A 27,631-nucleotide genomic window follows, 5' to 3' on the forward strand; every position below is an offset into this window, starting at 1 on the left:
CCACAGAAAGATGTCCACGCCTTCTGCTCTAAAGGCTTTTCACATAAATCTCCCTCCATTCAGAAAGTTCTGATCTCAGGTTGCTACTTCCATAGCTGAAATTTTACTGCCAAAAATCAGTCCTAAGAAAGGTATTAATTTTAGTTTCTCCTGCTTCATCATAATAATCTTTATCTCATTGAGGGTTAAATGAGATATTTGTTACATTTGCACAATGGCTGGCACTGAGTAAGTTTCGATAGTTAACTGTCATGAAGTGATGAGGTCAACTTTTATTTAATAGATGAGAAATCAGAGGTTTAAAATGGTTATGTTTTATAGATTATAACTGAAGAGCTATGTTAAACCTGGCCTCCTGACCCAACTCGCATGCTCTTTCCTACTAAGTTATATTCACCTTGGAGTCAGGTAGCTTTCTGATCTTCCCAAAGGCTGAAAACAAACACTGATGTGCAGAAGTTAAATGTTTGCAGGATTTTCCATGAAAACCATCTTCACAGTTCAGGTATATTATCTGGTTTTCATTTTTTTCTGTTTTCCATTTCAGAGGACTTTAAATGTGTGCAGTAGTATAAGATGATGTCTGGGTTATTTAAGTCCTTGGGAGAAATAGGTTGCAGGAGAGTGGGGGAAGTATTCTTAAATTAAGTGTAAAAATATTCTCACACAGTGCCATTAGCCTTGCAGGGCCCGTCAACCTCCAGTTCACTCTTGCCTGGTGTCAGATGTGTTGGAAGGCTTTGACAAACAGTTGATATGCCAGAGACAGCTAAAAGCCTCAGAGAGGTGCATAAAGACGTAAATCTATCATCTAAATAAATTCCACTAGTGGCAGGTGTCTCAGAACTCTAACTCACCGTGATGTGGGCACATGGGTTTTGTTAACCAGAAACAGCATTTTAACACTGACAGCTTCTAAAAAAGACAGCTCTAGATAGGAATTTACTATCTGCAGAACTGCAAACTAATCTTGCCTTCAAATGAAAAGATTGCAGTGCAGCTCACTTTATAAGAGCGGAGAAAGATGTCATTGTTGCGTTTATTTCCTAACATCTGAATCTTTTAATGCATAAGCAATTTTTATATCCACTGTTCTTGAAACTTGACCAGAATGAAAACTTTGGTTATGGAAAGTTATGTACAATTAAGGTTTGACCACTTTATTTTTATGCTTGTGAGCAAGTCTTGGAAAAGTCTGCAGTAATTTTTTTTGAGGTTTATTGGTTTTTAAAAATGCTTTTATACATTTCTTTTTATCTCTATTTTCTTTTTCTTTTTTCTTTTTTATGGAAAGGCATTTTATTTTAAATACAGCAGTGTTTACATGTCAATCCCACACTCCCAGTCTATCCCTACCCACCACCCACCCTCCACCACCCTTTCCTCCTGGTAACCATAAGTTTGTTCTCTAAGTCTGTGAGTCTGTTTCTGTTTTGTAAATAAGTTCATTTGTATCATTTTTTTTAGGTTCCACATATAAGCGATTATAGCCTTTATATTATAAAACAATTCTGGTTCTTTTGAAGCATGCCAGGCACTGTATTCAACTCAATATTAACATTTCACCTGTCCACCCTTTGTAATTTTATTTATTTGAGAATAACCTTAAAAGGCCAGATCATTGTAGTTAGTAGTTTTGCCGAGACTTCTGTGGCTGTTGTCTAAGGCATTAGTGAGTGAGCCTAGCTGACCATCTAGTGTCGACATGTGGACACAGCCTTGTCGCCTCTGTATGTCAGAACACATGTTATGTTCTACATGGAGAGGTGTGTGCTCTGTTGCTTCTCATGAATTTGGGAGTTTACAGAGGTCTTAGAACTCTGACAGATCTTCTACCATATATGGTGAATGGGTGATTTGCATCCTTGAGAATGATGGTCTCCTTCCTTTTTATATATGAGGTGGTCAACAGAATCCCCCCTTTCTTGAGCAAAAGAAGGGGTATGAAACAATTTTCTCCTCAAGCACACCCTGGAGGAAAGCACCCCAGCTGTGATGGGTGAGCATGATATGGATTGAGCAGATGGTCAGCCAAACAACTCTACATTCAGATGTCTTGTCAGTGTCCCCAAAATAGATCCCAGAGCTTAATACCTCTTTGCACGTAGGAAGTTAGTTGTAATTCTTTCTGTGTATGCTGAATTTTTTAATACTTTAGTAAAAGATTCAGCTGACCTGTTCAGTTGGTTTGACCTGACTTATCGGGATGGATAAGCTAGCTGCTGGAGAAATTAAAGAGATAACCTTTCTCTTAGATATTTTATTTAGTCTTTTTGAAAGTTTTTTATTTGGGGGATAAATTAACTCTTGGAGGCAGTGATTTGTCTTGTTAGTATTCTTAAAATAAGTCAACCCTCACTTGTCCCCACTCATGGAAACGTGCAGTCAGCAACACAGCCTGTGGGATGGAACTGACATCTACCATGTGTGTGCCCCACACTGGGTGCTGTGCCACTGCCATCATGTGCATCACCCTTGTGGTCCTCAACAGTTCTGAATGTGTTTAGGATTTCAGTTCCCTCTTTGCCATCCCTGTTGTGGGCACCCTACTGAAATGAAAAACAGTAAAAACAGCAGCGACAAAAGCCCAAAGTTCTTGCTTTCGTAACCTTTTATGCTAAGCATTATTCCAGCCCATTTTTACTGGAAATGCAGATGGTTTTAAGGAAATTGAGATATATGACTATTCATTAAAGATATACATGTGGGAAGTGGTTGAGCTGGGATTAAATTGATCTGTATCACACTAAAGCCCTTGCTGTTTGCACTAAAATTCATTAATGTCTGGCATATTAGACTTTCGAAACTTAGAATATACTGAATTTTTTAGGGTAGGATAGGAATCTAGACACAGAACTACACCAGCAATAATAATGAAGGCTCACTGTGAAAACTGCAGTTCAGTAGGAAGTAGACAGTTGTGTGGGCGCCCCACCCCCAAAATCTTGTTTAAGATGGTTGTCATTCTAGATGGGGATAGTCAGCATCATCTCCAGGATGGGGACACAAGCCTGAGCTCCTGCTGGAGTCTAATAACCATGGATTTTTTCCTAAGATAAAATGTCACCTGTAATTTTCCCCTGGAACTTTGGGACTTTGTGTTCAGTTATTTTAAGATTTGTTTGTTGCCCTAATGTGTGGATAAAGCTACTTCTTTTTATTTCATTCATTCATTCATTTGTTTATTTTTGGCTGCGTTGGGTCTTCGTTGCTTCGCGCAGGCTTTCTCTAGGTGTGGTGAGCGGGGGCTGCTCTTTGTTGCAGTGTGCGGGCTTCTCATGCGGTGGCTTCTCTTGTTGCGGAGCACGGGCTCTAGTTGCACGGGCTTCAGTAGTTGTGGCACGTGGGCTTTAGTAGTTGTGGCTTGCAGGCTCTAGAGTGCAGGCTCAGTAGTTGTGGCACACGGGCTTAGTTGCTCTGCGGCATGTGGGATCTTCCCGGACCAGGGCTTGAACCCGTGTCCCCTGCATTGGCAGGCAGATTCTTAACCACTGTGCCACCAGGGAAGTCCCAAGCTACTTCTTTGGACTAGTGTACTTTCCCTATCCTGGAACTTCTCTTTTCTTTTGTAATTGAGCCTAACATATATCCTATTATAGCCTGACAAATTGTGATTGGAATCAAAATCTTTCCAAGGTGCATTGAGTTAATGGTTTTGGCACATCCTGGGGTCACCTCTCATAGCATGGAGGCATTTTAATGGGACTCTCAGAAGTCGAGCAGTTAATCCTCCCACACGGCACAGGCCAGAGGCTTGTTTCCTGGGGAATCCACTTTGTATCTCTCAGCGCTGACCCCTGCCTTCTGGCAGCACATCAAAGCAGCTGAATATTTTGAGTTTTGGTGCAACTATCACTCATTCATCAAAGTTCTGTCTGGGTGATATATGTTTTTGAAAACAGATGTGGAAACTGAGGTGACAGACATTGAGAATGGACCTGTTGTTGAAGCTCATATTGTCACACATGCTGTAGGAAGACAGGTTGTTAGCATTCAGAGTGGAGCACCTACAATCTGGTGAATTCAACATGTTGGTTGCATAGCTCAGCTCTTGGATTAGTCTTTGTGGTTTGATTTGCATTGCTTTGGAGGTAATTAAAAGCTGTCCTCACCCCCACCCCCTGTGCGTGCGCTAAAAAATAGTAAACATGATACAGGGTAGCTTACTGTACTTTAGTGTTAGCAAGATATACCAATGTTCTTGTGTTGAATATTCTTTTTCATTTTGGCTGTTCTGTGCCAGGCATTATCTAGGTGATCCTACAATAACTCTTTGAGGTTGATATCATTGTTCCCATTTTATATTTGATAAAACCGAGGCTAAGAGGAGTTTGGTTATTTGAGTGTGTTCAGCCACTCAGCTTAATCCCAACCACTGTGCTGCCTGTACTGCTTCTGGAATGTGATGTGGTGCAAAAGTACCAAATGGAGAAAACGATGCTCCGTGACTCACAGGAACACCTTTAAACGGCATCACGACTCTTGAGTCTCTCATCGCTGTGCCCTGGACCCCAGCTGTATGAGAAGTCAGCTCATCAAGGCAACACAGTGTGTGGTCCACATGTTCAGCCAGACTAGTCACTCTAGGGAGAAAAGCATCTGTTCTCAGTGTTCATTTCTGTATCTTGGTCAAATGTCATCCTGAGCCATGGCAGCACGTAGGCACGTTCTCACCTTGGGTTTCTCAGGTTCCAAGTAGATACTTGGGCTCAGGGACATCTGAGTATGTTTAGTACAGTTAAAGGAAGAAAAAAGTTCTTCAACGGGCCTGTTTAATCCATATCACTAATAATTTTTTCATAACCATGCTTTGATGAGGAGGAAATTTAAGAGAAATTATGCATACAGAATGTTTCCCAATTATTTTTTTTTTAATGAACAGGGAAATGACTTGAATGCCATATTGTGGTTGCCTGTGGATGGCAGGATATTGGGTGATTAAAAATAATTTTATACATACTGTTGTGTACTTTGGAGCTTCTCTGCAAGAAGCTTTGTATTGCTTGTAAAAAATCAAAGGAAAAAAAGTACAATATAAAATTAGGGAAAATGTTATTTGAACACCTTAGTCTTTTATATGGCTTTTTGTCTAGTGGCCCCCGTAGGAGGGATATGGGACCAGCTTACGGCAGAGAGTGTTCATTGGTTTCCTCCCTTTGTCTTCAACACAGACACCCTGAGTCATCTTCCCTTCCTCCCTCCCTCCCTCCCTCTCTCTCTCTCACTCTCTCTCTCTCTCTCTCTCTCTCTCTCTCTCTCTCTCTCTTTCTTTCAATTCTGGACACATTTTTTTCTTAGTAATGTTCAGAATTCCATATTCATTTTCTCCTTAATGGTTCAATATGGAAGGTTCTCTTCTGATGTCTTTGGTAGCAATTTTCAGGGAATCCTTGTTTTGCTTGCTAACTAAGACCAATATCTGTGTTTTAAATTATTTTCATCTGTCATTTTAAAAGTATGTAGCTTAAGTAAGTCAAATATAAATTGCCTTCACCCTTTTCTAGAGGTTCCATATGCAAAAAATACATTTAAAATGCAATGAAATTTCTTTCATTACTTACTGTGTTCTTAGTATCCTGAGATCAATGTATTCTTGTCTGTCAAACCTACTTTCTGTGTGTGTTGGTGGTCCCCAGACCACTCCCAGCTTCGGTGATTCACGAGGAAAACTCACAGCACTCACCATAGAGTTGTTCTCACAGCTGTGATTACACCAAGTAAGCTCAGCAAAGGGAAAAAAAGGCACATGGGGTGGAGACTGGAGGAAACCAGCTGCAAGCTTCCAGAGTTCTCACCCAGGGAGGCCCACAGTGCTCCTTAATTCCCCCTGGAATGAGTTATGACAATACGTGTAGAATGTTGCCAACCAGAGAGGCTCATTAGAGAGTCGGTGCCCAGAGTTTTTACTCGAAACTGATCACATAGGCACCCCTCTGCCTAGCACGTATCACAATTCCAGAATCCCAGAAGGGAAGCAATTGTTCAGCATAAACCATATTGTTTGTACTGTGCAGTCTAGGCACCGTGAGCCATTCTTTTCAGGAGATGGAGGGAATTCTCCCGAAATTCAAGTTCCCAGACACCTGCCAGGGGCCAACCTTGTCAGCAGGACTCTCAAAGGATAGCAGTCACAGGCCTGTTATGTTAGTTCCTTTCTACACAACATGCAGTAGAAAGCTAGAATATCCATTTATACCAAAGGCAAAAATAAGTTTGCTGGAGCAAAGAATATGTGCATTAACCTCTTTAAGAGTGACTTTGGACATCTTCCCTCTAGCTCACTTTTCACCTCTGTAAAATGCGCGAGTACTTTGCACTTTAGAATTCTGTGATCCTCTCTGTTTTCTAATACTTTATACATCAGTGATTCTCAGACTGGGGTCCATGTACCCTAGGGTTATGTGAGCACTGTCTCAGAGGCACAATGCAGTGATAGTTCTTTGAGGATGAACTTCCAGATCCTGGACTTTTGTACATGCTGTTTCCTCATATTGGTGTGAAGGAGAGAGAACCTTGGAAGGAGCTTCTGGTTCTCCTTTCTCACCACCCCTTTTGCTTTACAGAATAAATGAATTACTCTCAGATAGGTAAACAAAGGGGCAGATTCTGAGGGCAAGTGTTCAGAGACCAAAGCAAAGACAGATTAGGTAATAAATACTGAAGAGAATAGTACCTTATTTCGCTTAGGCCATAAATTTATTGCAAAGGTTGTGACGTTATCTACTAGCTGCTCACTGAAATCCATGGTCTTCTCTTCCTTGGGCCACAGCTAGTCCACGTCACAGCCTCCCTTGCAGGAAGGAGCTCAGCCAAAGGTATGGGACGAAAATAATGGGTGACTCCCAGGCTTGGCTTCTAAATACCCCCATCTGTCCTCCTCCTCACTGTTTTCTGGAAAGGAGTTGACCGAGAGAGAGACCCCGGAACCCAAACGTTGAGATTGGCAGCGCTTTTGTCCCTAAATGACTGTGGAGGAATGTTAGCCCACTGAATTGTTTTCCAGCCCAATACTGTTATGTGAGCCAGAAACAAATGCCTGTTACGTTTAAGTCATTATATCGTTGGACCTATATTTTACCCTAATACACTTAAGATTACCTCTTAGAGTTAGAATTCAGAAATGAGGTGCTTGATATGGGGATGCATATTAATACGTTTATTTTATTTTAAAAAATGAATTCAGTCTTTTTCTGATAGAAACTAAATCTGTCTTGGCAGATTGGTTTGATAATGAGGACCACCTTTGTCTGTCAGGTTATATATATGGCTGACATTTCACATAAATTTGGCTTAATTTGCAGTCCCAAAGTTTGACAAATATACTTAAAGCATGCATATAATTATATCCTGGAATTCTATGCTGGAAAAGGGTATCCTTTACTTTTTTTTTTCCAGTCTTAAAATTAAAAAATAAAATTTATAAGGGTTAACTTCAACATATGCAAGGAAAGGTACAGTTTTCCAAAACTCTTTTGGGGGAATTGTAAGCAAAAACAATTGAAGACTGCTGGTGTATAGAAGAGGACTGTTAGCAAGTAGTTTAAATGAGTCTTGATCGATCTGATTAAGTAGCAGACAGTTAGTTATTCACTTGTGTAAATGAGCTAAACCTAAAGCCAACAACAGAGACTAATGCTGCAGCTTGAACAACTTGTACTCTTGCAAGTCTTCCAAATTACCCTCTTAAAATATTTGTATAGATCTCATCGGGCAGGTGAATGGAAAGGTTGAGTAAGTGAGCTTCCTGTAAGAAAAGTGTATGCATAGGGGGATTACTTCACTTACTGTGCCAGTAAACCTGAAATTTTATTGTTCCCTCTCCTTTCCTTAATCTCTTTTATGTACTGAGGAGACACATAGGTATGGGATGAACCTCGGGACCTGGGCCAAGTGTTTGTAGGAAAGAAATTGAAGAATAACTAGGTGACTAAAGTGCTAAGGGAAGGACTTAGTCTAACAGAATGCAATTTCCTAAATTTATGATTTGGCAAGCTTGGCACCTGTAGGGTTTTAAATAACTTCAGGGAAACATTCCTACTTGTGCCCCATACAGCACGTCAAACTCACTGCAAGCAAGGAACAGCAGAGTGCAGCCTGAGCATTTGTCCTCCTAGTGGATCAGCTGTAAAGGATCAGAGGCACTCATCACATCTCACAGGAGGCACTACCCCGTTGACTAAAAGTGCTCCAGGAGTGTGTCTCTGGCATCCATCCACTCTGAAAATGCTGGCAGTCATAAATGCCAGAGTCACACCTGGCATTGCTGTTGAAAAACACTGAACACCCCATGGGTCCACAGCCTGAAGGGGTTAGGGGGAAATCTGGGAAGTAGAATAACTGCTCTGCATGAGGAAGTATGAAGACAGACCTCTTTGAGTTGATGGAAGGTATCCTCTGTGTTTCCAGCATCTGCAAAACAAGTGTCTAAAACCCTGGAGAGGAGTTCAGAGGGGCAAACAGTGGAAGGTAGGCCAGGGGCTAGTAAGGAATGGCATGTGTTACCTCAGAGACTCAAGGGAACGGGGTGAACATCCCCTGTTTCTCGCACTTCTTTAGAAACTGCATGAGAGCAGGAACCCAGAGAGCTAATTGCTGGCTACAGGGGCTTTGTGGGAGGTATTTGGGGGACGATGCTTAAACGTTGGGTACCTTCCACTTGGCCTGGCCTACTGCCCTGTGAATGGCATCAAGGTGGCTCTGGGGATGGAGTCATCACAGTTACACTCCTGAGACCTCCTTCTGGAGACACTGTGATTCCTCCAGGGCAGACACCACTGTGATCTTCAGCTTTGTATCATCAGAGCCTCATGTGGGGCCAGAGTCTATACCCAGAAAACGTTTAAACGATGAATGAATGGACCAGTTATAAGGTTTCCCTCCAACCTTGCCCACTAAAATGGCACAAAGGGAGGGACTCAGACCAACATTCCATTAGGACTGGTGTGTGCTCACCTGAGTTTCATTTCAGCCTCCCTAGCAGGTGAGATTCAGGAGGAGTCAGGAGGAGAACCCAGTCAGGCATTGTCACTGACACCGTGATCAAGATAGACACTAGAGGCATCCCATTTAGAGCGACTCCGCACACCCTCACTGAGTCTTCCAGAGCCTTGCACTTGAGTCCTCTCTGAGGGTGATGATGGAAAGGATAGTACTTGTTGTGTAGCCATTCGCAGAGACAGAGCTCTGACTGCTTCCTGCCTGTGGGACCCAGTGGGCCTCCATAGGGCTTTGGGCAGTCCTTTTCCTGAAAAAGTCGGCCCCGCTACCGCAGGCACCCTTGTCGGCTGACTTGACACTTCATCTTGAGACTGCTGGGTTGTCACGCTTGGCTCTGGAACTCACACTGCTTTAAAGCTGCTTCCTTGAGGGCAGGAAGATCTACAGGGGATAAAAAATGAAACGGGCAATTTTGCAAAGGATTTGCAGTAGCAAAACAGAGAGCTGACAATAGGAACATTCATTCTATTCAACAGAATGAGTGATCATGTTGTGTGCAATACAAGGAAAGTGTCAGAGTTAGGAGAAATGATAAAATAGAGCACCAACCATTAAGTGTTCCTTCCTTATTTAATATTTATATTCCTAGCCATTGTTAGGGTTCCATCTCAAGCAGGGATGAGACCTGACTAAAGTTCCCTGTTGTCTGTTTTCCTGAAGAAGTGCTGCACAGTATTTAATAATTTATCAAATAAGTAGAGTTCTCTCAGTTCAGCAGTCAGTACGTACTCGACAGTTCAGGAACGTTTCCCCCCGTTCCGAGTTGGTATTTTGTACATATGTTTGTATGTGTGTATTTTATGTAAAACACACACATATAAAATATATTTAGTGGGCTTCCCTGGTGGCGCAGTGGTTGAGAGTCTGCCTGCCGATGCAGGGGACACGGGTTCATGACCCGGTCCGGGAAGATCCCACATGCTGCGGAGCGGCTGGGCCTGTGAGCCATGGCCGCTGAGCCTGCACGTCCGGAGCCTGTGCTCCGCAACGGGAGAGGCCACAACAGTGAGAGGCCCACGTACCGCAAATAAAATAAAATAAAATAAAATAAAATAAAATATATATATATTTAGTATGTGTGGATGTATGCATTTGCGTATGTCAGGGGAGAGAGGAGTTGATGTTTACTCTGGCTCTGTCTTAACTTTAGCTCAAGATCATCAGAAAGCCTAGATGAGCCTTTCTATGCAAAGGACAGAACATCAGGAGGGATCTTGTCCTGGTTCTGCTGTTGGCTACGAAACCTTAGGCAGGGAATTTAATCTCCAGGTGTCTAATATTTGCTACCTGTAAAATGAGATACCTAACATCCAGAGACATAACGAATCATGAGTTACTGCATGTAAAGTGCCTGAGGCAAATGGAAGTTAATGTTCTTTGTGAGACAGGGCGGTAGCATTCAAACAGTAAAACTGTGGGACAGTTTGTGTTCCTTCTACATCATCCCTTCTCTCAAAAGAAAGATAGGGAGGTCTCTCCACCGTACCTCTATGAGAATTTGGGTCCAGATCCTTAAGAGGTTTTTTGTTTAGGAGAAGATTGAAAGAGTAAAACCATTATATGAAGAGAAGACTAAAAAGCTACGAAGAATTGTAGGAAGAATTCAGCTGGTAGCGCATGGTGTGCAGGGGCAGAGAGCTACTCAGATTATCACCCTTAGATCCCTGCCATCAAGTGCCTAGAGGAGACAAGACTCTGAGAGACCAAGTATGTACTGCCATAGAACATTTTAGTGAAGATAAAGAGTTGAATGGAGGTGGTTGGTTGCTTCTAATGCCCTGGGGAACTTAGGGGAAGAAAATAAGGAGCCTAGGGCTTTTAATTTAATGTAAGTGGTAATGACCTGTGCTGCTGCTGGCTGAAGCTCTAGGAGCCTCTGCGTGGTGCCACCATCTCTCCGTTCCCATCTGTGAAAACGGCGTGGTTCAGATAGGGGCGCTCCCCCAGCCCGGGGCCCAGATTAAAGACCTGCAGCAGAGTCACAGCCAGCATTCAACATGAGCAAGAAACAAACATTTCATGAGGCTTTGGAGATTGTTGCTGCTGGAGCATGAAAGATGACTAATGTAAAGTCTGTTAACATATTCTTTTGGAAAATGCTCATCTAGTGTCCAATATCAGGGCGGCCCACTATGCTCATAGCTTGTTCTTTAAAAATCTTTCCAAGTACTAAGTGTTCATGCAGGTCTCCATTGACCCTTTATGAAGCAGCTACCATAAATGTTACCCAGGGTCACGACTCTTCCACTTATGAGCTGTGTGATCTTGGTGAAGTTCCTGAACTGCTCTGTGCCTCAGTTTCTACATCTATAAAATGGAAATATTACGATTGCCTATCTCATGGAGTTTAGAGGAATAAATTAAGTAAATAATTATTTACTTAAAGCAGTATTACCCTCAAAGCAGTATCCAACATGTAGTAAATATTTATTAAATTTATTTATAAATATCTAATGAGTGTTTACCTTCTTCCGGGTCCTGAGCCGTTACTTATAAGGGCTTATATGTAAGGGCTTATAAGAATGAACCAGAACATATTGGTTCCAATGTTCTTGGAGTTCTTAGGTCTAGGAAGAGAGATATATTTAAAAATGACTATTTATGAAAAGGAATTGTCCCATGACAATGTCCATCAGGGAGACTAACCTAATTTGGAGCGTCAAGAGTGGATGACCCTGAAGGAATGACATTTAAGAACTAAAACGTGAGAGAGGTACAGCCAAGATGAAGGTAGGGATGGTTGGGGGAAGTTATGCAAGTTAAGGGAGTGGTATATTCAAGGTCCTTGAGGCTGGAAGAAATGAGGTGCGTCAGAGAAGAGAAAGGAACCAGTGGGGCAGGAGCAGCGGAGGACAGAGCTCTGAGCCGCATGGCAGAGGAGAGAGGGATGCCTTTGGGGGCGTCTCAGCCCTGGGTGTGTGATTGTGGGCAAGCTCATCTGCTTCAGGCCTCAGTTTCCTTATTTCTAAGGTAAACGATCCTTTCAGTTCTAAAATTCTTATTCTGGGATTTTTCTCACCTTTTCCTGGTTCCAAAAGAGCCAGTGAGGCTGTGCTGAAAGTTGTTTCTAATCAAGTCTAGTTGTGTAGGATGAACTATGGGGAACAACCAGTAAGGGGGGAGGGTAGGCTCTTTCTGGTCTGATACTTAACCTGACTTTTACGTTGTAAAATGCAGAGTCCTGACGGCTGACCCTGCAGCAGCTTTGGGTCCTTGGGTGGCATTGCCGTGAGAGCTCCTGCTAGAGGCAGAAAGGCAGGAGTCACGCTTATGCTCCCGCTTCCTCCTCTGCTCGTAGGAGTGTGGGCTTAAACATTTTTTTTCTGTTGCGTTTTTCTTCTCAGACTGCATGGTGAGATAATTTTAGCATTTATAGAAAATGGTGCTCCCCGCTGGGCTTACACATTAACCCCTCCTAAAGTGAATGGAGCATGCAGTGGAGGAACTTCGTTTTTTCCTCTTTTTCTTTCTTTTATTACTTTTCATTTAAAAAAGTTATTCACATTTAGTACATTTGAACCCAAGAGCAAGCAGAAAAGTTTTTAAAATTGGTAGATATTTCTGTATCTTAAAACTCCACTGGCCTAATTGTGAATTTCTGAGTTAGGCCACACAAGATTTTTCGTTGTGTGTCCTCTGACCTACATTGATTGCTGCAATACCAGCATCAGAATAGTTATTATTCTGTTGAGTAAATATGCCTCTGTCACAGATGGGAACAATTTTAGCCACAGTCTGTGCTGTGTGTCTCAGTGGAAACTTTATAGAAAAGTGAGGCTGGGGGAGATGGGAAAGTTGGGAGAATACACTTTGGAATAGGCTGCTCTGAGAAGGATGCCCACCCTGCTTCTCAGCTCCAGTCCCTCCCTGAGCCAGCTGTCACTCTGCCCTTGGGAAGTAAATGTTGCACTGGGCACTGCCCTCTTCAGCCCTTGCTCCTGACCGAGGTGCTGTCAGAGTGCTCTTCACTTTTGATAACTGTAGCTGCTACCAGAAGACCCCTGGGATCATGAACTACAGGATCAACTGGCAGGCACTTTTGAACTGATGCCCACGTTCCCGCATATCCTTCCGAAGAGCATGTACAAGGATAATCCACACTTTTCCCTGAAGTCGATCTGCTCAAGAACACACCAGCTGTCTACAGGTCTACAGAGTCTCCTGTCCTCCTCCCCCTCACAGCCCATCTCCTACTTGGCTCGTGTCTGTCTCTGATCTTACTGTGGTGCCCTGCTTGTGTCGGAAGACCTCTGGCACGTTAAACAGAGGAATGATGCAAAACGCTGGTCTTAGTAAAGTTGAAAAAGGGAATGAATGTAATGACTGGGTAGCAAGTACTTATTTGCAACTCAGGTGGCTCCTTTTCATTCCTTTTGGCAAAATTGAAGGACTACCCAAAGGAAGTCAGCTGATAGGTAGCGATGGATGGTAGTTGAGAAAGTTCAAAAGAACTGAGAAACATTGCTGCAACAGAGCTCCTCCAATCCTATCCGCTTATTAATGTGAATTATTTTTTAAGGAAAAATATAATTAAAATGACACTGGAACTATATCACTAGCAGTGTGTGACATTATCTGTATTTATACAAGCTACTTTAGAAAAATCTTTGTCGGCCGCCCGCCCTCGCCGTGAGGAGGAAGTGGGAGGAGGAAGCGGCTGGGGAGATCAGCCGCGAGCTGGAGCGCAGAGCCTGAGTGAGGGAGCAGAGCCGCCTGCGCGCCCGCCGCCGCCGCCTCCCCTCCAGAAAGAACAGCAGGAAGCAGTTGAACATGTTGATGAAGTACAAAATGAAATAGACAGACTTAACGAACAAGCCAGTGAGGAGATTCTGAAAGTAGAACAGAAATATAACAAACTCCGCCAACCATTTTTTCAGAAGAGATCGGAATTGATCACCCAAATCCCAAATTTTGGGGGAGCAACATTTGCTAACCATCCACAAGTGTCTGCACTGCTTGGGGAGGAGGACGAAGAGGCGCTGCATTATTTGACAAGAGTCGAAGTGACAGAATTTGAAGATATTAAATCAGGTTACAGGATAGATTTTTATTTTGATGAAAACCCTTACTTCGAAAATAAAGTTCTCTCCAAAGAATTTCATCTGAACGAGAGTGGTGATCCATCTTCAAAGTCCACTGAAATCAAATGAAAATCCGGAAAGGATTTGACAAAACGTTCAAGTCAAACGCAGAATAAAGCCAGCAGGAAGAGACAGCATGAGGACCCAGAAAGCTTCTTCACCTGGTTTACTGATCATTCTGATGCAGGTGCAGATGAGTTAGGAGAGGTCATCGAAGATGATATTTGGCCAAATGCATTACAGTACTACTTGGTTCCGGACATGGATGATGAGGAAGGGGAAGGAGAAGAAGATGATGATGATGAAGAGGAAGAAGGACTGGAAGATATTGATGAAGAAGGGGATGTGGATGAAGGTGAAGAAGATGAAGATGATGATGAGGGGGAGGGAGGAGAGGAAGATGAAGGAGAAGATGACTAATGGAACACTGATGGATTCCAACCTTCCTGTTTTAATTTTCTCCAGTCCCCGCGAGCAAGTTGCAGTCTTTTTTTTTTTCTTTTTTTCCTCCTTCTCCTCTTGTGCTCAGTTGCCCTGTTTTTGAGGTCTCTTTTCTCCTTTATACCATGGCTCACAACTTATTTGGGGGGGAAATACCTTAAGCAGAATTCAGTGGGAAAAGAATCTCTACCCCTTTCTGTTCCAAATTCATTTTTATCCCTTCCTGTCTCAACAAAAACTTTATGGAATCAACACCACCATACTCTGTGGGAAAAAAGAAAAACCTCTGCTTCCTTACCTCTGCTGGAAGCTGGAGGGTACTAGGCCCCTGTGTATTTGTGCATAGAATTCTAGCTTTTTTCCTCCTTTCTCTGTATATTGGGCTCAGAGATTACACTGTGTCTCTATGTGAATATGGACAGTTAGCATTTACCAACATGTATCTGTCTACTTTCTCTTGTTTAAAAAAAGAAAAAAAACCTTAGGGCTTCCCTGGTGGTGCAGTGGTTGAGAATCTGCCTGCCAATGCAGGGGACACGGGTTCGAGCCCTGGTCTGGGAAGATCCCACATGCCGCAGAGAAACTGGGCCCGTGAGCCACAATTACTGAGCCTGCGCATCTGGAGCCTGTGCTCCACAACAAGAGAGGCCCGCGCACCGTGATGAAGAGTGGCCCCCACTTGCCACAACTAGAGAAAGCCCTTGCACAGAAACGAAGACCCAACACAGCCATAAATAAATTAATTAATTAATTTTAAAAAAAACTTTAAAAAATGGGGTTATAGAAGGTCAGCAAAGGGTGGGTTTGAGATGTTTGGGTGGGTTAAGTGGGCATTTTGACAACATGGCTTCTCCTTTGGCATGTTTAATTGTGATGTTTAACGGACATCCTTGCAGTTTAAGATGACGCTTTTGTTTTCTTTGTTTGTTTTTTGGTTTTTGCGGTACGCGGGCCTCCCACTGTTGTGGCCTCTTTCGTTGCAGAACACAGGCTCCGGACGTGCAGGCTCAGCGGCCATGGCTCACGGGCCCAGCCGCTCTGCGGCATGTGGGATCTTCCCAGACCGGGGCATGAACCCGTGTCCCCTCCATCGGCAGGCGGACTCTCAACCACTGTGCCACCAGGGAAGCCCAAGGGAAAACAGTTTGACATGAGTTAACAACCAAAACAGAAAGAAAAAGAAAAATATTGGAGTTATTAAAATTTCAGATTATAAAAATTGAAGTGGGGAAAAGTTACTATTTTTCTTCAAAATAATGTTTCTAATTTAACATACTTTAAAGTGTTTTGTGGGTTGAATAATTTAAAAAATATCATGGCCTCTTCACAGGTTTATTATTTTTTATAGTCACCGGAATTCACCATATATTCCTCTGTAGCACATTTAAAGGAAGAATCATATGCAGGTCATCATAGTGGCTCTTTAGGGCATTTTTCATCCTCTTTTTCATCTTCATCCTCTTTTTCATCAGGATCGAGTTCTTCCCAGTATTTACTGAGTGGTATATGTAGAGGAGGCAGAGTGAAAGAAGTGATAAGTTGGAAAGAATTTTTACTGTTTCTGAGATAGTACAGACGGGTTCCTCTTGGATTTTCCGAATTTTTTTATACTTAATAATACATTTTAATGAGTCTTTGGGGGAAGTCATAACTTTGCTACATTGCTTATCTCTGCCGCCTGCTCACATGACACAATACTCTTGTGAGGTATAATATTAAAATCATCTCTGGCTAAAAGTGGATTTTGGCTTTTAGCCTAACACTGAGCAAATAACCTTTCCATTCCAAGTTAAATGTTCCCATAAGCTCCTTAAAACCAAGTTTTCCTTGTTTAAAAAAGTTACCTAATATAATTCCCAAAGGGTAGGGTATGGAAGCTATTTAAATGAGGCTTAAAAAAAAATCCTTCCCACGTTTTGCTGGCTTGGTCTTTCTTTTGCTAATATTTGATGGGTGTTTCTTTGCTAGGTTTGGAGTGAGAGGTCAGAATTCTCACAAGGGAGTTTGATGGTCCATCACATGGGTTCACTTCCTTAGCTGAAATTGTGGCTTAAAGCAGAATGCAGCTGCCTGTTGCCAGTACGCCTTCACTGGGGAATCACTGCAGAAACTCTATCAGGCCCCATCTTTGTACTTGATTATGACCCCATTATTGTCCAGAACTCTAAACCTCCAGCCCCCTCATAGCACAAGGCCAGGCTTTCTATGGTTTCCCCAGTAGGTCAGCCCCAAGGTAGATGAAAATTTGATAGATGTGCTTATAATCTCTTTGGAGTTTTCTGTAGGAACTTGACAAGTAGATTCTTTCTACTAAATATTTTAACACACAGCCGTTAAAATGACATTTACCTCTTCTAGGACCATTTTTGACAGTGGCATGTCGTAGTTTCATTTTATTTGAAAACATCATTTGGGGTTTTATAGAAAAACATAAAATATTTATCTCCACAGCTTGTTATCAGCAGGGAGGATAGGCATTCTTGGATGGATGGATGGAAGGTTTATTGGTAGAAAGATTCAAGAAGCTATTTTGTGATAAAGGATTTCTTTGCATTTTTCCTCTAGTCAAGTAAATTGCTTGTGGGTTCTTGCTAGGAAAAAATAATCTCTCTGGTGCTGCTTTTAATTTGATCGGGTTTAAAATGTTTTCAGAAGGGTTAAGCTTCCCTTGTGTTAATGTCTGGTGTGGTCAAATGGAGGATGGCTTTGGAAAGGGCTATTTTATGATGTTCTATTCAACCTTGCCACAGGAGGTTCAGTACAGTGGACCAGTCAAAACAATAACACCATTTTCACTTGACTTTAAGATGTGTGGTGTGTCCCCTTTCCCCCGACAGATAGTTCCTAAGCATATTTTTCTTTGACTCATGTGGTAAGGGTTTATGTTTCCTATGTTATATCTCCAGTGTGCCCAGTTGTCACTTTCAAAAAAATAGGCACACACCACAATATTAACCCACTGTCATGATTTCTCATATATGTCTGCTGATAACTACACCTCACTTGCAAGGGGAAGAATTAACTGTACATCTTGTTTTTGTCCATTAGGTAAAAGTTTGCAAGATAAACTATAATCCTGGCGGGGCATAGGAGCATTTTTATGAGCAGGTGGGCCAAGTTGTGAAAAGACCATCATAAAGCTTAAAACTTGGGGAAAAAACCAAAACCTCCTCTGCTTGGGGGCTCTGTTTTTAATCTGATCCTCTGCTGAGTTCATGAATATTTCAAGGGAACCTGAACAGGTTATTCTTTCTTCCCTGGGGGCTACTGGGTGGTTTTCAATGGAAACATGCAGTTTGTCACTTTCATAGGAATGGTTTTAACACTATATAAGTCCAAAGTGGAGGTCAGAATTCACTTAATAGGGAAACCCCGTGTGACATTTTGCCAAACTTCACACAAGTCTAGTAATAGAATAGAATAAATTTTCCACCCCAGTAATATAGATGTTGTTGAGTTTGGTTTTTTTTTTTCCCTAAGAAGCTTAACATCATTAAAAGAAAAAAAAAAGAGTTTACCCTCTGTAAGAAAGCAGAAATACATGCTCCCTATACTTTAAGAAGGGTCTGTGAATCCAGGTGTTTAGTTTCTTACATTTTGATGAATACTGGATAAATGTATGATTTCAGTGACCCTGCTTTAAAAAATAGTTAACTAAACACGGCTATTGCAGAAAAAATGAAAATACTCAAAAAATGAAAACCCTGAATCTAGTAAGAAGATTCTCCCCCCTCACACACTTCTTAAAAGTAAATCTGAAAAAAAACACACGTGATAAAGAATTAAGCTGTGGTCATCACACTTGCCATTGAAATGGGAAGCCAGGATTGAAGAATGAGTACACTGGCTCACAGCTGGGAAGACATCAGCAGGGGGAAGAAAGATCACATGTTGCTGAGGGAGGCTGAACAGGGGAACTTGGTACAGACTAGTTTGAGAAGAGTTGTTGATGCTTGTCCTGACACGGGGCTCAGCCACAGGCTCAGCAAATGGGGCTACGCTGTTCTGTGAAGATTTGTTGAAAAATCACACCCTTTTTGTTCCTCAGTGGTATAATCCCCTTATAACTGGTGCAATCTGATTTTCTGCCTCATTTGTATCCTATGTTAAAGCTCGTGTGCCTTTTGCTGTGGGAAGCGGAAAGGAACAGATACATTATCACATTCTACTGTTTCTTTTTCCTTTTTTTCTCATCTTTTAAAGGGTACAGTAACAATGGCCATGTTTGCAAAGCCTTTTGTGTTTAGAGAGCACTTTTGTATCCATTACCCCCTTAATTCCCACGGTGATCCTATGAAGCGCAGCTGTAGAAACTGAGGCTCAGGTGCACATGGGAACTCACCCAAGTACCCCGCTCCCTAGTGGGGGACCTGGAGCTCAAACTGCAGTCTCCCTCAGTGCTTCTCCTCTGTCAGGGAGCCGGATGGGTGTGAGTTAGCCTGAAATTTGCTCAGATACCGGCAAGCATTATGAGCCCCAAATCTTAACCTTTAGTACAAAAAAACCTAGAGGTCTTGAACTCTTCTGTTTCCTCATTTTGAATTCATTTGACCACAGTCATTTGAAGGGGATTCCAAAGAATACTGTTTTTTCTTTATTGTTTACCATTGAAAAGTACCACGTTGGCCTCAAAATTGTAGCACTGAAATTTATATGTATACATACTTAGACAAAAGCAGCTTGTCTTTTACTCCCTGAAGCTTGATGGACTCCTGTTCCATGGATCAGCTGAGGGGCTGTCTCATCACACACAGGCATACACATAAGGGGAACAGGGGTGTGAACTTCAGGATGAACCGGATTATCCTCATCTTTTAAAAAAGTAATGTGAATGATAGAAGACGATCACACTTTAGTTTTACGATCGCCAGTGAGCCATAATAGAAGCAGTAAATGTCTCTTAGAGTTCTTTCACACATCTGCTTTGGTAATTCACTGTTCTGTTTGAACAGATCTCACAGAAATGGAATTTTTAAATATTGAGAAAATTCCTTTGAGAAATAGAGGGAGAATGAAAAGCTCACCATAAAAGCCATGGCAAGAATAAGCAAGATGTGGCCCACATCTGAAAAATGTTTACTTTTAATCTAAATGAAGTTTTCAGAGAAGTTAGTGTTCTCACCCTTTTGCTGAAGAGTCAGTTGCTGGGCCAGTCTAATACCTGTCTGACGTTGTTTAGCCAATTTTTCATGACAGAAGCACATTGTAGGTAATGTGGATAAGGTATTGTTATTTTCATGAAGAAAATCTGCATGGTTAGAATTACTTGACTCCTCTGTTGCCGTTATAAACTTTTTTATGACCTGTTCATGGCTAGTTGCAAAAACAGGGAAACTTGAGGGTAGTGCATAGTGTCTTTGGTTCGCTGTGGAAGCAAATCTGCCAGTTCTGATTTTGAAATGTTAAGAAAGAAAGAAAAAAAAAAGCTCTAAAGATACCATGGTTTTTATGCTCTAACCTTTTTTGATTATTATTGTAAAAACAGTAAAACAACCTTAAAAAAGAGAAACCTAGGGTACCAGTAATCTAATCATGATGTTTTCCTTTTTTTTTTTTTTTACATCTTTATTGGAGTATAATTGCTTTACAATGGTGTGTTAGTTTCTGCTTTATAACAAAGTGAATCAGTTATACAAATACATATGTTCCCATATCTCTTCCTTCTTGTGTCTCCCTCCAGTTAAAGATCAGCTGTTAACCTTATGGGGAATCCCTTTTGTGTTATTTGTTGTTTTTTCCTTGCTGCTTTTAATATGTTTTCTTTGTATTTAATTTTTTGACAGTTTGATTAATATGTGTCTTGGCGTATTTCTCCTTGGATTTATCCTGTATGGGACTCTCTGTGCTTCCTGGACTTGATTAACTATTTCCTTTCCCATATTAGGGAAGTTTTCAACTATAATCTCTTCAAATATTTTCTCAGTCCCTTTCTTTTTCTCTTCTTCTTCTGGGACCCCTATAATTCGAATGTTGGTGCATTTAATGTTGTCCCAGAGGTCTCTGAGACTGTCTTCAGTTCTTTTCATTCTTTTTTGTTTATTCTGCTCTGTAGTAGTTATTTCCACTATTTTATCTTCCAGGTCACTTATCCATTCTTCTCCCTCAGTTATTCTGCTATTGATCCCTTCTAGAGTATTTTTAATTTCATTTATTGTGTTGTTCATTGTTGCTTGTTTCCTTTTTAGTTCTTCTAAGTCCTTGTTAAATGTTTCTTGCATTTTCTCTATTCTGTTTCCAAGATTTTGGATCATCTTTACTATCATTATTCTGAATTCTTTTTCAGATAAACTGCCTATTTCCTGTTCATTTGTTAGGTCTGGTGGGTTTTTACCTTGCTCCTTCATCTGCTGTGTGTTTTTCTGTCTTCTCATTTTGCTTATCTTACTGTGTTTGGGGTCTCCTTTTTGCAGGCTGCAGGTTCATAGTTCCCGTTGTTTTTCGTATCTGTCCCCAGTGACTAAAGTTGGTTCAGTGGGTTGTGTAGGCTTCCTGCTGGAGGGGACTAGTGACTGTGTTCTAGTCACTAGTGGAACACTAGTGGTGGATGAGGCTGGATCTTGTCTTTCTGGTGGGCAGGTCCATGTCTGGTGGTGTGTTTTCAGGTGTCTGTGGACTTATTATGATTTTAGGCAGCCTCTCTGCTAATGGGTGGGGTTGTGTTCCTGTCTTGCTCATTGTTTGGCATAGGATGTCCATCACTGTAGCTTGTTGGTCGTTGAGTGAAGCTGGGTGCTGGTGTTGAGATAGAGATCTCTGGGAGATTTTCGCCATTTGATATTATGTGGAGCTGGGAGGTCTCTTGTGGACCAGTGTCCTGAAGTTGGCTCTCCCACGTCAGAGGTACAGCACTGACTCCTGGCTGCAGCACCAAGAGCCTTTCATCCACATGGCTTTCGCGCCACCCTAGTTTTGAAGCTCCCACTCCTGCCCCTCAGGCTGGGTCCCCGTGGGAGCGATGTTTTCCATTTTTGCTTATTCACTGAAATATTTGTTCTTATGTGGTGATTGTAATCACTATGTTCATTCATGGTGACTTTAGACATTTTTAATTGTTCTGTGTCAGGGATTCTTAACTTGTTTCATGGACTCTTTTGGCAGTTTTTGGTAAAGGCTATGGATAGTTCTTCAGAAAAGTATTTTGAAATATTAAAAATAAAATACATAGGATTACAGAGGAGACAATAATATTGAAGTACACTTACTAAACTGTTTTAAAAATTAGTTTGTGACATGGTAACGTGTTTTTTTTTTATCAATGCATTAAATAACAAGATGCAGAAATCTATAGTTACCTGGTGTCTGAATGATTATGAGCATCAGTGTTTTGAAACTGTGGCTTTGAAGATGAAGGGGAGGTCAGGGCGGTTGAGGACCTTCATGCCTCATGGTCCCTATTATCTGGTTGAAGGAAGAGGCTCAGTTGTCTTTAGAATGTGCGGATTTGGGCTTCAAGAGTGGTAAGGTTTGGGAACAGATGGGACAGCCTTGCTTAGCTCTGACTATGTCCTAGGGTCTGAGAAACCTTTTATAGATGTTATTTCTTTGAACCCTGAGAACAGCTTCATGAGGAGTAGTTGCTGTTGTCATCTTTACTTGACCAGTGAAGCAGCTAAGCTTGGAAAGATTACCCACAAATAGATCATTGAAAAAAATATTGGCCATTTACTCGTCCTCAGAGGAAGTCCACATAAATAAACCAGAAGCAATATCCTGGTTAGTAAATCAGTGCAAGGCCACAGTGGGGGCAGGGTTAGGGTTCAATCTTAATCCTTTGACCAGAGCCCGTTTTACCGCCTTTTGTCCATTCCCTCAGCTGGGAAAGATAAAAGAACTTCTCGGTGACCCTAAGGGCCACTTGAGATTGAAACCCCACATTTGTCTAACCTAGAAGACATATCCTCAAACTCACTGTTAGGTGATTGTTCCTCCAGAAGCAGGAGGAGGGATGGGCTCTGGACCGGACAGTGTTCACACAGGGGGCTGTACCCTGACCTGGCTTTTCTCAGGACCACAGTTTTCCCCACCGGAGAGGGAGAGGGTCTTCCTCTGAAAGGCCACCTGTGACACGTCTGCTAATGTTGACCTAATAGCTTTTCATCACTGCTTCCTCAGTTTTATTTGGAGACATGGTGCTGGGGTATTTAAACTTAAACATAATTTTTCGCAATATGGTCTGCTGCTGGTATAATTGAAAGACAAGAGACAAAGAGGTTGCAGCAGGCCACAGAGAGAACCATTCATGGGTGACAGTTTCTCACAAGAGTCAGATGTATTCAGGGGCCTTGGGGCAGTTTCTGGTGTTTAGAGCAGGAAGTACACCCCAGCATCTCAGTTTGTGTAGTGATCAAAAATAAATCATGAGATCTCTTTATTTTTCCTTTTTCCAAACATTCAAATAAGTACCATTCACCAAGATAAATATATGTAGCAAGAGTGTACATAAATGTTCATTTAAACTGTTAAAAAGTGCCTGTAGGAAGTCAGATAAGAGAGGAGGTTGAAATTTGGCTCGTGGGAGCCAGTTCCTTCTCTGCAGATTAGAGATGCCTTTACTGTTTCCTCTCAGACCCGACCAGTGAACGCAATTTCAGTAAATATACAGAAAACAGGCATTTCAGAAACATACACTCCTCTCTAAAAAAACCTTGAACAAAACAACCCTGCAACCTTTATAGTGTTGGATGTTTGCACTGTCTCAAAACAAATATTGCTAAGGATAATTAGTCTTTGTCTTTGATTTATTGTTTTTTTGTCAGATATCTTAAGGCCTTTAGGCTTGAGGCCAGAAATAAATAGAAAATGTGTCCTTAGTCCTTGATCTGATAATGCCAATAGCAAGTCGTATCAGATATTCATAATAAATAAAGATTTTTTTTTTTTGCCTGTCCTTGGAACAGCAGGAAGCTTGTAAGCCAGTCTCCCTAAACTGTGACAAACAGGAAAATTGTGTTTCTTTTTAGATTTAACAGAGAATTAAATGATTAAAATGCTATCATTTCCAGCATTAATTCAGAGTGATCTATAAAAATTCTTCTAAGTTATAGGTAACCTCACAAATTTGTGTCAATTTTTGTGGGTTAGAGAGCACATATCAGTGACTAAGCAGGACCTCGTTGTATCAGAAAGGACAGAGTGCCTTTTTTTTTTTTTAAGTAAGTATATAATTCAGTAATTCTGGGTTCAATTAAATGCTTTATTCGAGGAGAGTAAGAATTTCTGTTTGATTTCTTGTAAACAATAATTTCAAAAAATGAAATTTCCTCTAGGAAACAGGAGCTCTTTAATATTAACATAAAAAGAAATAAAAATGCAAATAAAAAGTACTTACAAAATGTTTATTTTGTGGTTTAGGAGGCTTGCTTTCCCCACCCATCAGCTGAAAGATGTTTAGTGACACTTAATAAGTACTTGGAATAAGATTTGTTCTAAAGCTCTCTATATGCTATAGTTGTATGCCCCCTTTGCCCTTTAAATCTGAAATAAACTTGCAATGAAGTATAGAACCCAAACAGGCTGTTAGAGAAGTAGAAATGATAAGTGATTGATTTTTCTCAGCATAGATAACATTGCCTATTTCGTGATTCAGCAAATGCTGCTTTATACCATCAGTGAAGTGCCTCTTTGAACATGAGATTGTGATGTTGCCTTTAATATTTAATTTAATTGCAAATGCTGCTTATATGTCTGGCTTTTCTGCATAGCCCAGGTAGTAATTGCAGAGGGGAAGCTCTGTTTTCTGCTGAGGGGGTGTCAGGAAGAAGGGCAGGAGATGTTCAGGGGCTAGCGTGCTGCCCCCATGACTTCTCACCATTTCTGTTTATTCAGTCCATGTTATTTTGGCTGTTTCTGTGACTATCCTTTGTGCCTGTGCTGAGCTGGATTCAAAACCAGGTCTGTCTGACTTCCCAGTCCATGCTTCTAATAACTGAAATACTATCCATGTAGGGAAGACAGGGGAGTGTGGTGTTTGGTCAGGGAACTCCCCAGATATTTAGTTTGCACACATGCCAGGTACCTTCGATAACAAGATGAGTAGAATTTGTCCAACTCTCAAAGAGCAAAAGATGGGTGAGCAAAGAGACATGCCTGGGCAACAGGCATTCTTAGCCCAAGGTTGTTGAGATTTTCTGGGCTGCCCTGGAGACTTGCTTGGTTGCTGAAGCCACTCAGAAACCTCTTAGCTTTGTTACATCCATCTAGAATGTCCTCCCTCCCTCCCTCCTCATGCCTCTGCATGTGGACTGGCTGAAACCTGCTAGTCCTTCAAGGTGAACTCAAAGGCAGCCCACTCTCGCTGGCTCCCCCAGTTCTCTAAAACCTGCTAGACAGCTTCCCTGAGCCACACGGGGGACCCCGTGTCCCCGCCGCCGCTGCAGGCTCAGCCATCATGCAGCACGTCCCCAGCACGCTGCAAGGCAGCATAGGACCTGGTGTAGAAGCATTGCACGTAGCCTCTGAACACCAAGAAGTTAATTACAGGGAACTTCTGACTTTGGAGAAGCCCCCTTTTTACTTTATTATAAGTTCCCAGGAGCCAGTCTGTGGAACTGACCCAGAAGTGCCTGGACTTGGTGACTTATGGCCCTCAGTTCAGAGCGGTGCACGGGTCACCTGCCTGAGCAATCCTACCACCTGGCCTGAGCCGTCCAAGCAGAATCGCACCTCCTTCCTTGTCCTGTGTTGGTGTCCCTCGGGTGGCTGTCATGAAGTTCCTTCTTTGTTGCCCCTATTTCTCACTTGAAGAGTGGTGAAGAGCAGGGGTGCAGATGGGTAACTGCTCAGGTGCACATGCCGGCTTCACCTTTGTTCTGCTGGTCCATCCCCATCTCCTTCCAAGTCCGTAGCCCTTCATCTTGATTATCGTGATGACCGTGGCAACACTTTTGTCACAGCTCTTTTTGTTTGCCAAATTAAGCTTCTTGAATAAATGGATAGCATCTTTTTGTGTCTCCTTTTGCATTTTTCAAAATGCGTTTCATATAGAAGATATTTAATAAATATTGAGATAGCTGAAAGAATGAATTGACGCGTTATATATAATAAGGAAACGATCCTTCATGTGGTCAGTGGATATTTATTGAGCACCTACTGTGTGCAGTCAGTGTTCTAGTACTGGTATTAAAAGGTGCTTCCAGAGGATTCCTATTTGGTGATCTTCCTGGTGGTGTTTCTGCTGATCCAAAATTTTAAAAAAAAAGTGTGACTGGGCTGTTGACATAATGCTTTTCAAGAGTCATTTGTTAATTTGTCGGTTTGTGTATGAACTGCCATGGCCTTTCCAGTTCTAGAATCCTTTTGTGATTCTTGTTTAATATTTCTCAGGGCCAACAAAGCCTCCCTTGCTTGTTTTGAATAAGTGCAGCCTTCTGGCTGATCACCACCACCTCTGCCCGTTTTTCTGTCTCTGTCTCTTGGCCTGGCTGAGCTCATTCCTCTGCCCTTTCCTCTTTAGCCTGCTGCTTGACTTTTTCTTAGCTTCTCACCCTTTGTGGGGTGAATCTCACTAAACAAAAAGCAATGAGATAAATGGCTTCTGATACATATCATAAATAATGATTTAATTCCACACGCTTGACACCGTGAGCCATTTATTTTAATGCTCTGAACTTGAAGGGTAGAAATAACTTTTCTTGATGGGGGTGTGGAGCGACAGAGTGCTCACCATGTTACGAGCTGATGCACAAGTATTCAGAATTGAGTTTTACTGTATCATTTCATGACATCTGCCATTTGTAATATGCTTAGACCACTGAGATCAGAACAATTCTGTCTGGCCCGAGTGGTGTGAGACTGCATATTAATTGCTGCCCCTTACTATAGCAGCCCATACCCTGCAGTGTGAGCTCACCGTGGACACCTCGGTTTTCAACCTTCCCTTCTCCCTTCCTCCCCAGCCACTCTTTAGCTCTCTGGGTAAACTGATTTCTCTCGGTATCAATCTACTCCTCTCTCTGCTCCTTCTGAATCTTGCTCTCACATGACAGCTCTCGTGTTCTGCTTTTCCTTCTGCCTAAGTTGTTTACATGTCTGTTTCCTCCCCTGGACTGTAAGCTCCTTGCTGTAAATCTTAGACTGCATCATACAGCGTTCCCCCAGTGTTGGCCATTATTGGCACGTGAGTGACTGAGTTAATGAATATTTATGAGCAGAACATAAATTTTACAGGTAGAGTAAAAAAAAAAAGGTTTCTCTTTTAAAACCTATATTTAAGGATGTAGAGCAAAATCAGAGTTTCAGCCTCAGTCCTCTGACTTGCCTGCAACAATAGTGACATCCATTGAGTCCAACAGTATTCCCTGTTGGAGCTGGAAATGTCAGCTTGCCATGGAGTACCTGGAAAAAACATCTTTGGAGAGCAAAAGGAAAAAGCAATTAGGTAGTATCAGCTTGTTACCTGTCTGATAAGGAAATACTAATTAAAATAAAAGTATTTGTGCCTGTTTTGAAATTATCAGCTTATTTATGGAAGAAAAAAGAATCATAAAATTGGCAAAACAACAATAAAATCATACTACAAATCATATTAAAAGAAAAAGGGAAGGGGATGTGCTTTGAACCTGTAACTCCTTCACAGCTCATCATTTCTTGATGCCCTTTGCCAGGCTCTGTGCTCAAGGAATCTAATGGTACACAAAGCCTCACTGCCAGATACTTCATTAAATCCTCAACCCATTAGGAGCTTTAATGGCCTATGCCATTGGAATAAGTATGGAAATCCAGTCCCCCGAGAAAGTACAGTGATCTATAAATCATACTTGCCTGAGGATTCTCTCAGCCCTTGACACAGAAGAATAGATGAAAAAACATTGTACTTCCTGAATTGCCTTATACTAGAGCCTCTCAGAATAATCCACACCCTTTAACACTTTAACCCACCAGCCCAGTGGTTCTCAAAGTGTGATCCCTGGATCAACAGCATCAGTATTACTGACAACTTGTCAGAAATGCAAATTCAACAGCCCCAGCCCAGACACACTGAAATTCTGGGGGTGGCGCCTGCAACCTGTGCTTGAAGCAGGCCTCCCAGTGATTCTGAAGCCCTCTAACATCTCTGGTGGCATAGTTACGTGTGGAGTCTTTTTTCACTGTTGAGGAAACAGGCGAGCAGGTCT

At 41.9% G+C, this 27,631-nt stretch overlaps 2 protein-coding genes across 3 annotated transcripts in view; both read left to right on the forward strand.

The window, feature by feature from the left end:
* The window catches only part of KDM4C (lysine demethylase 4C), a 400,986-nt gene that overhangs the window by 283,656 nt on the left and 89,699 nt on the right, over positions 1-27,631 (forward strand). The gene's annotated exons all lie outside the window — the stretch shown is intronic.
* LOC112392502 (protein SET-like) lies at positions 11,798-14,603 on the forward strand. The gene is given in 3 exon segments (XM_024734246.1): positions 11,798-11,967; positions 13,111-13,331; positions 13,588-14,603. Coding segments are annotated over 3 exon segments (1,302 nt in total). The 3' UTR covers positions 14,499-14,603.

The sequence above is a fragment of the Neophocaena asiaeorientalis genome, unplaced genomic scaffold, assembly GCF_003031525.2.
Source record: "Neophocaena asiaeorientalis asiaeorientalis breed wild unplaced genomic scaffold, Neophocaena_asiaeorientalis_V1.1 scaffold256, whole genome shotgun sequence".
Classification (NCBI taxonomy): Eukaryota; Metazoa; Chordata; class Mammalia; order Artiodactyla; family Phocoenidae; genus Neophocaena; species Neophocaena asiaeorientalis.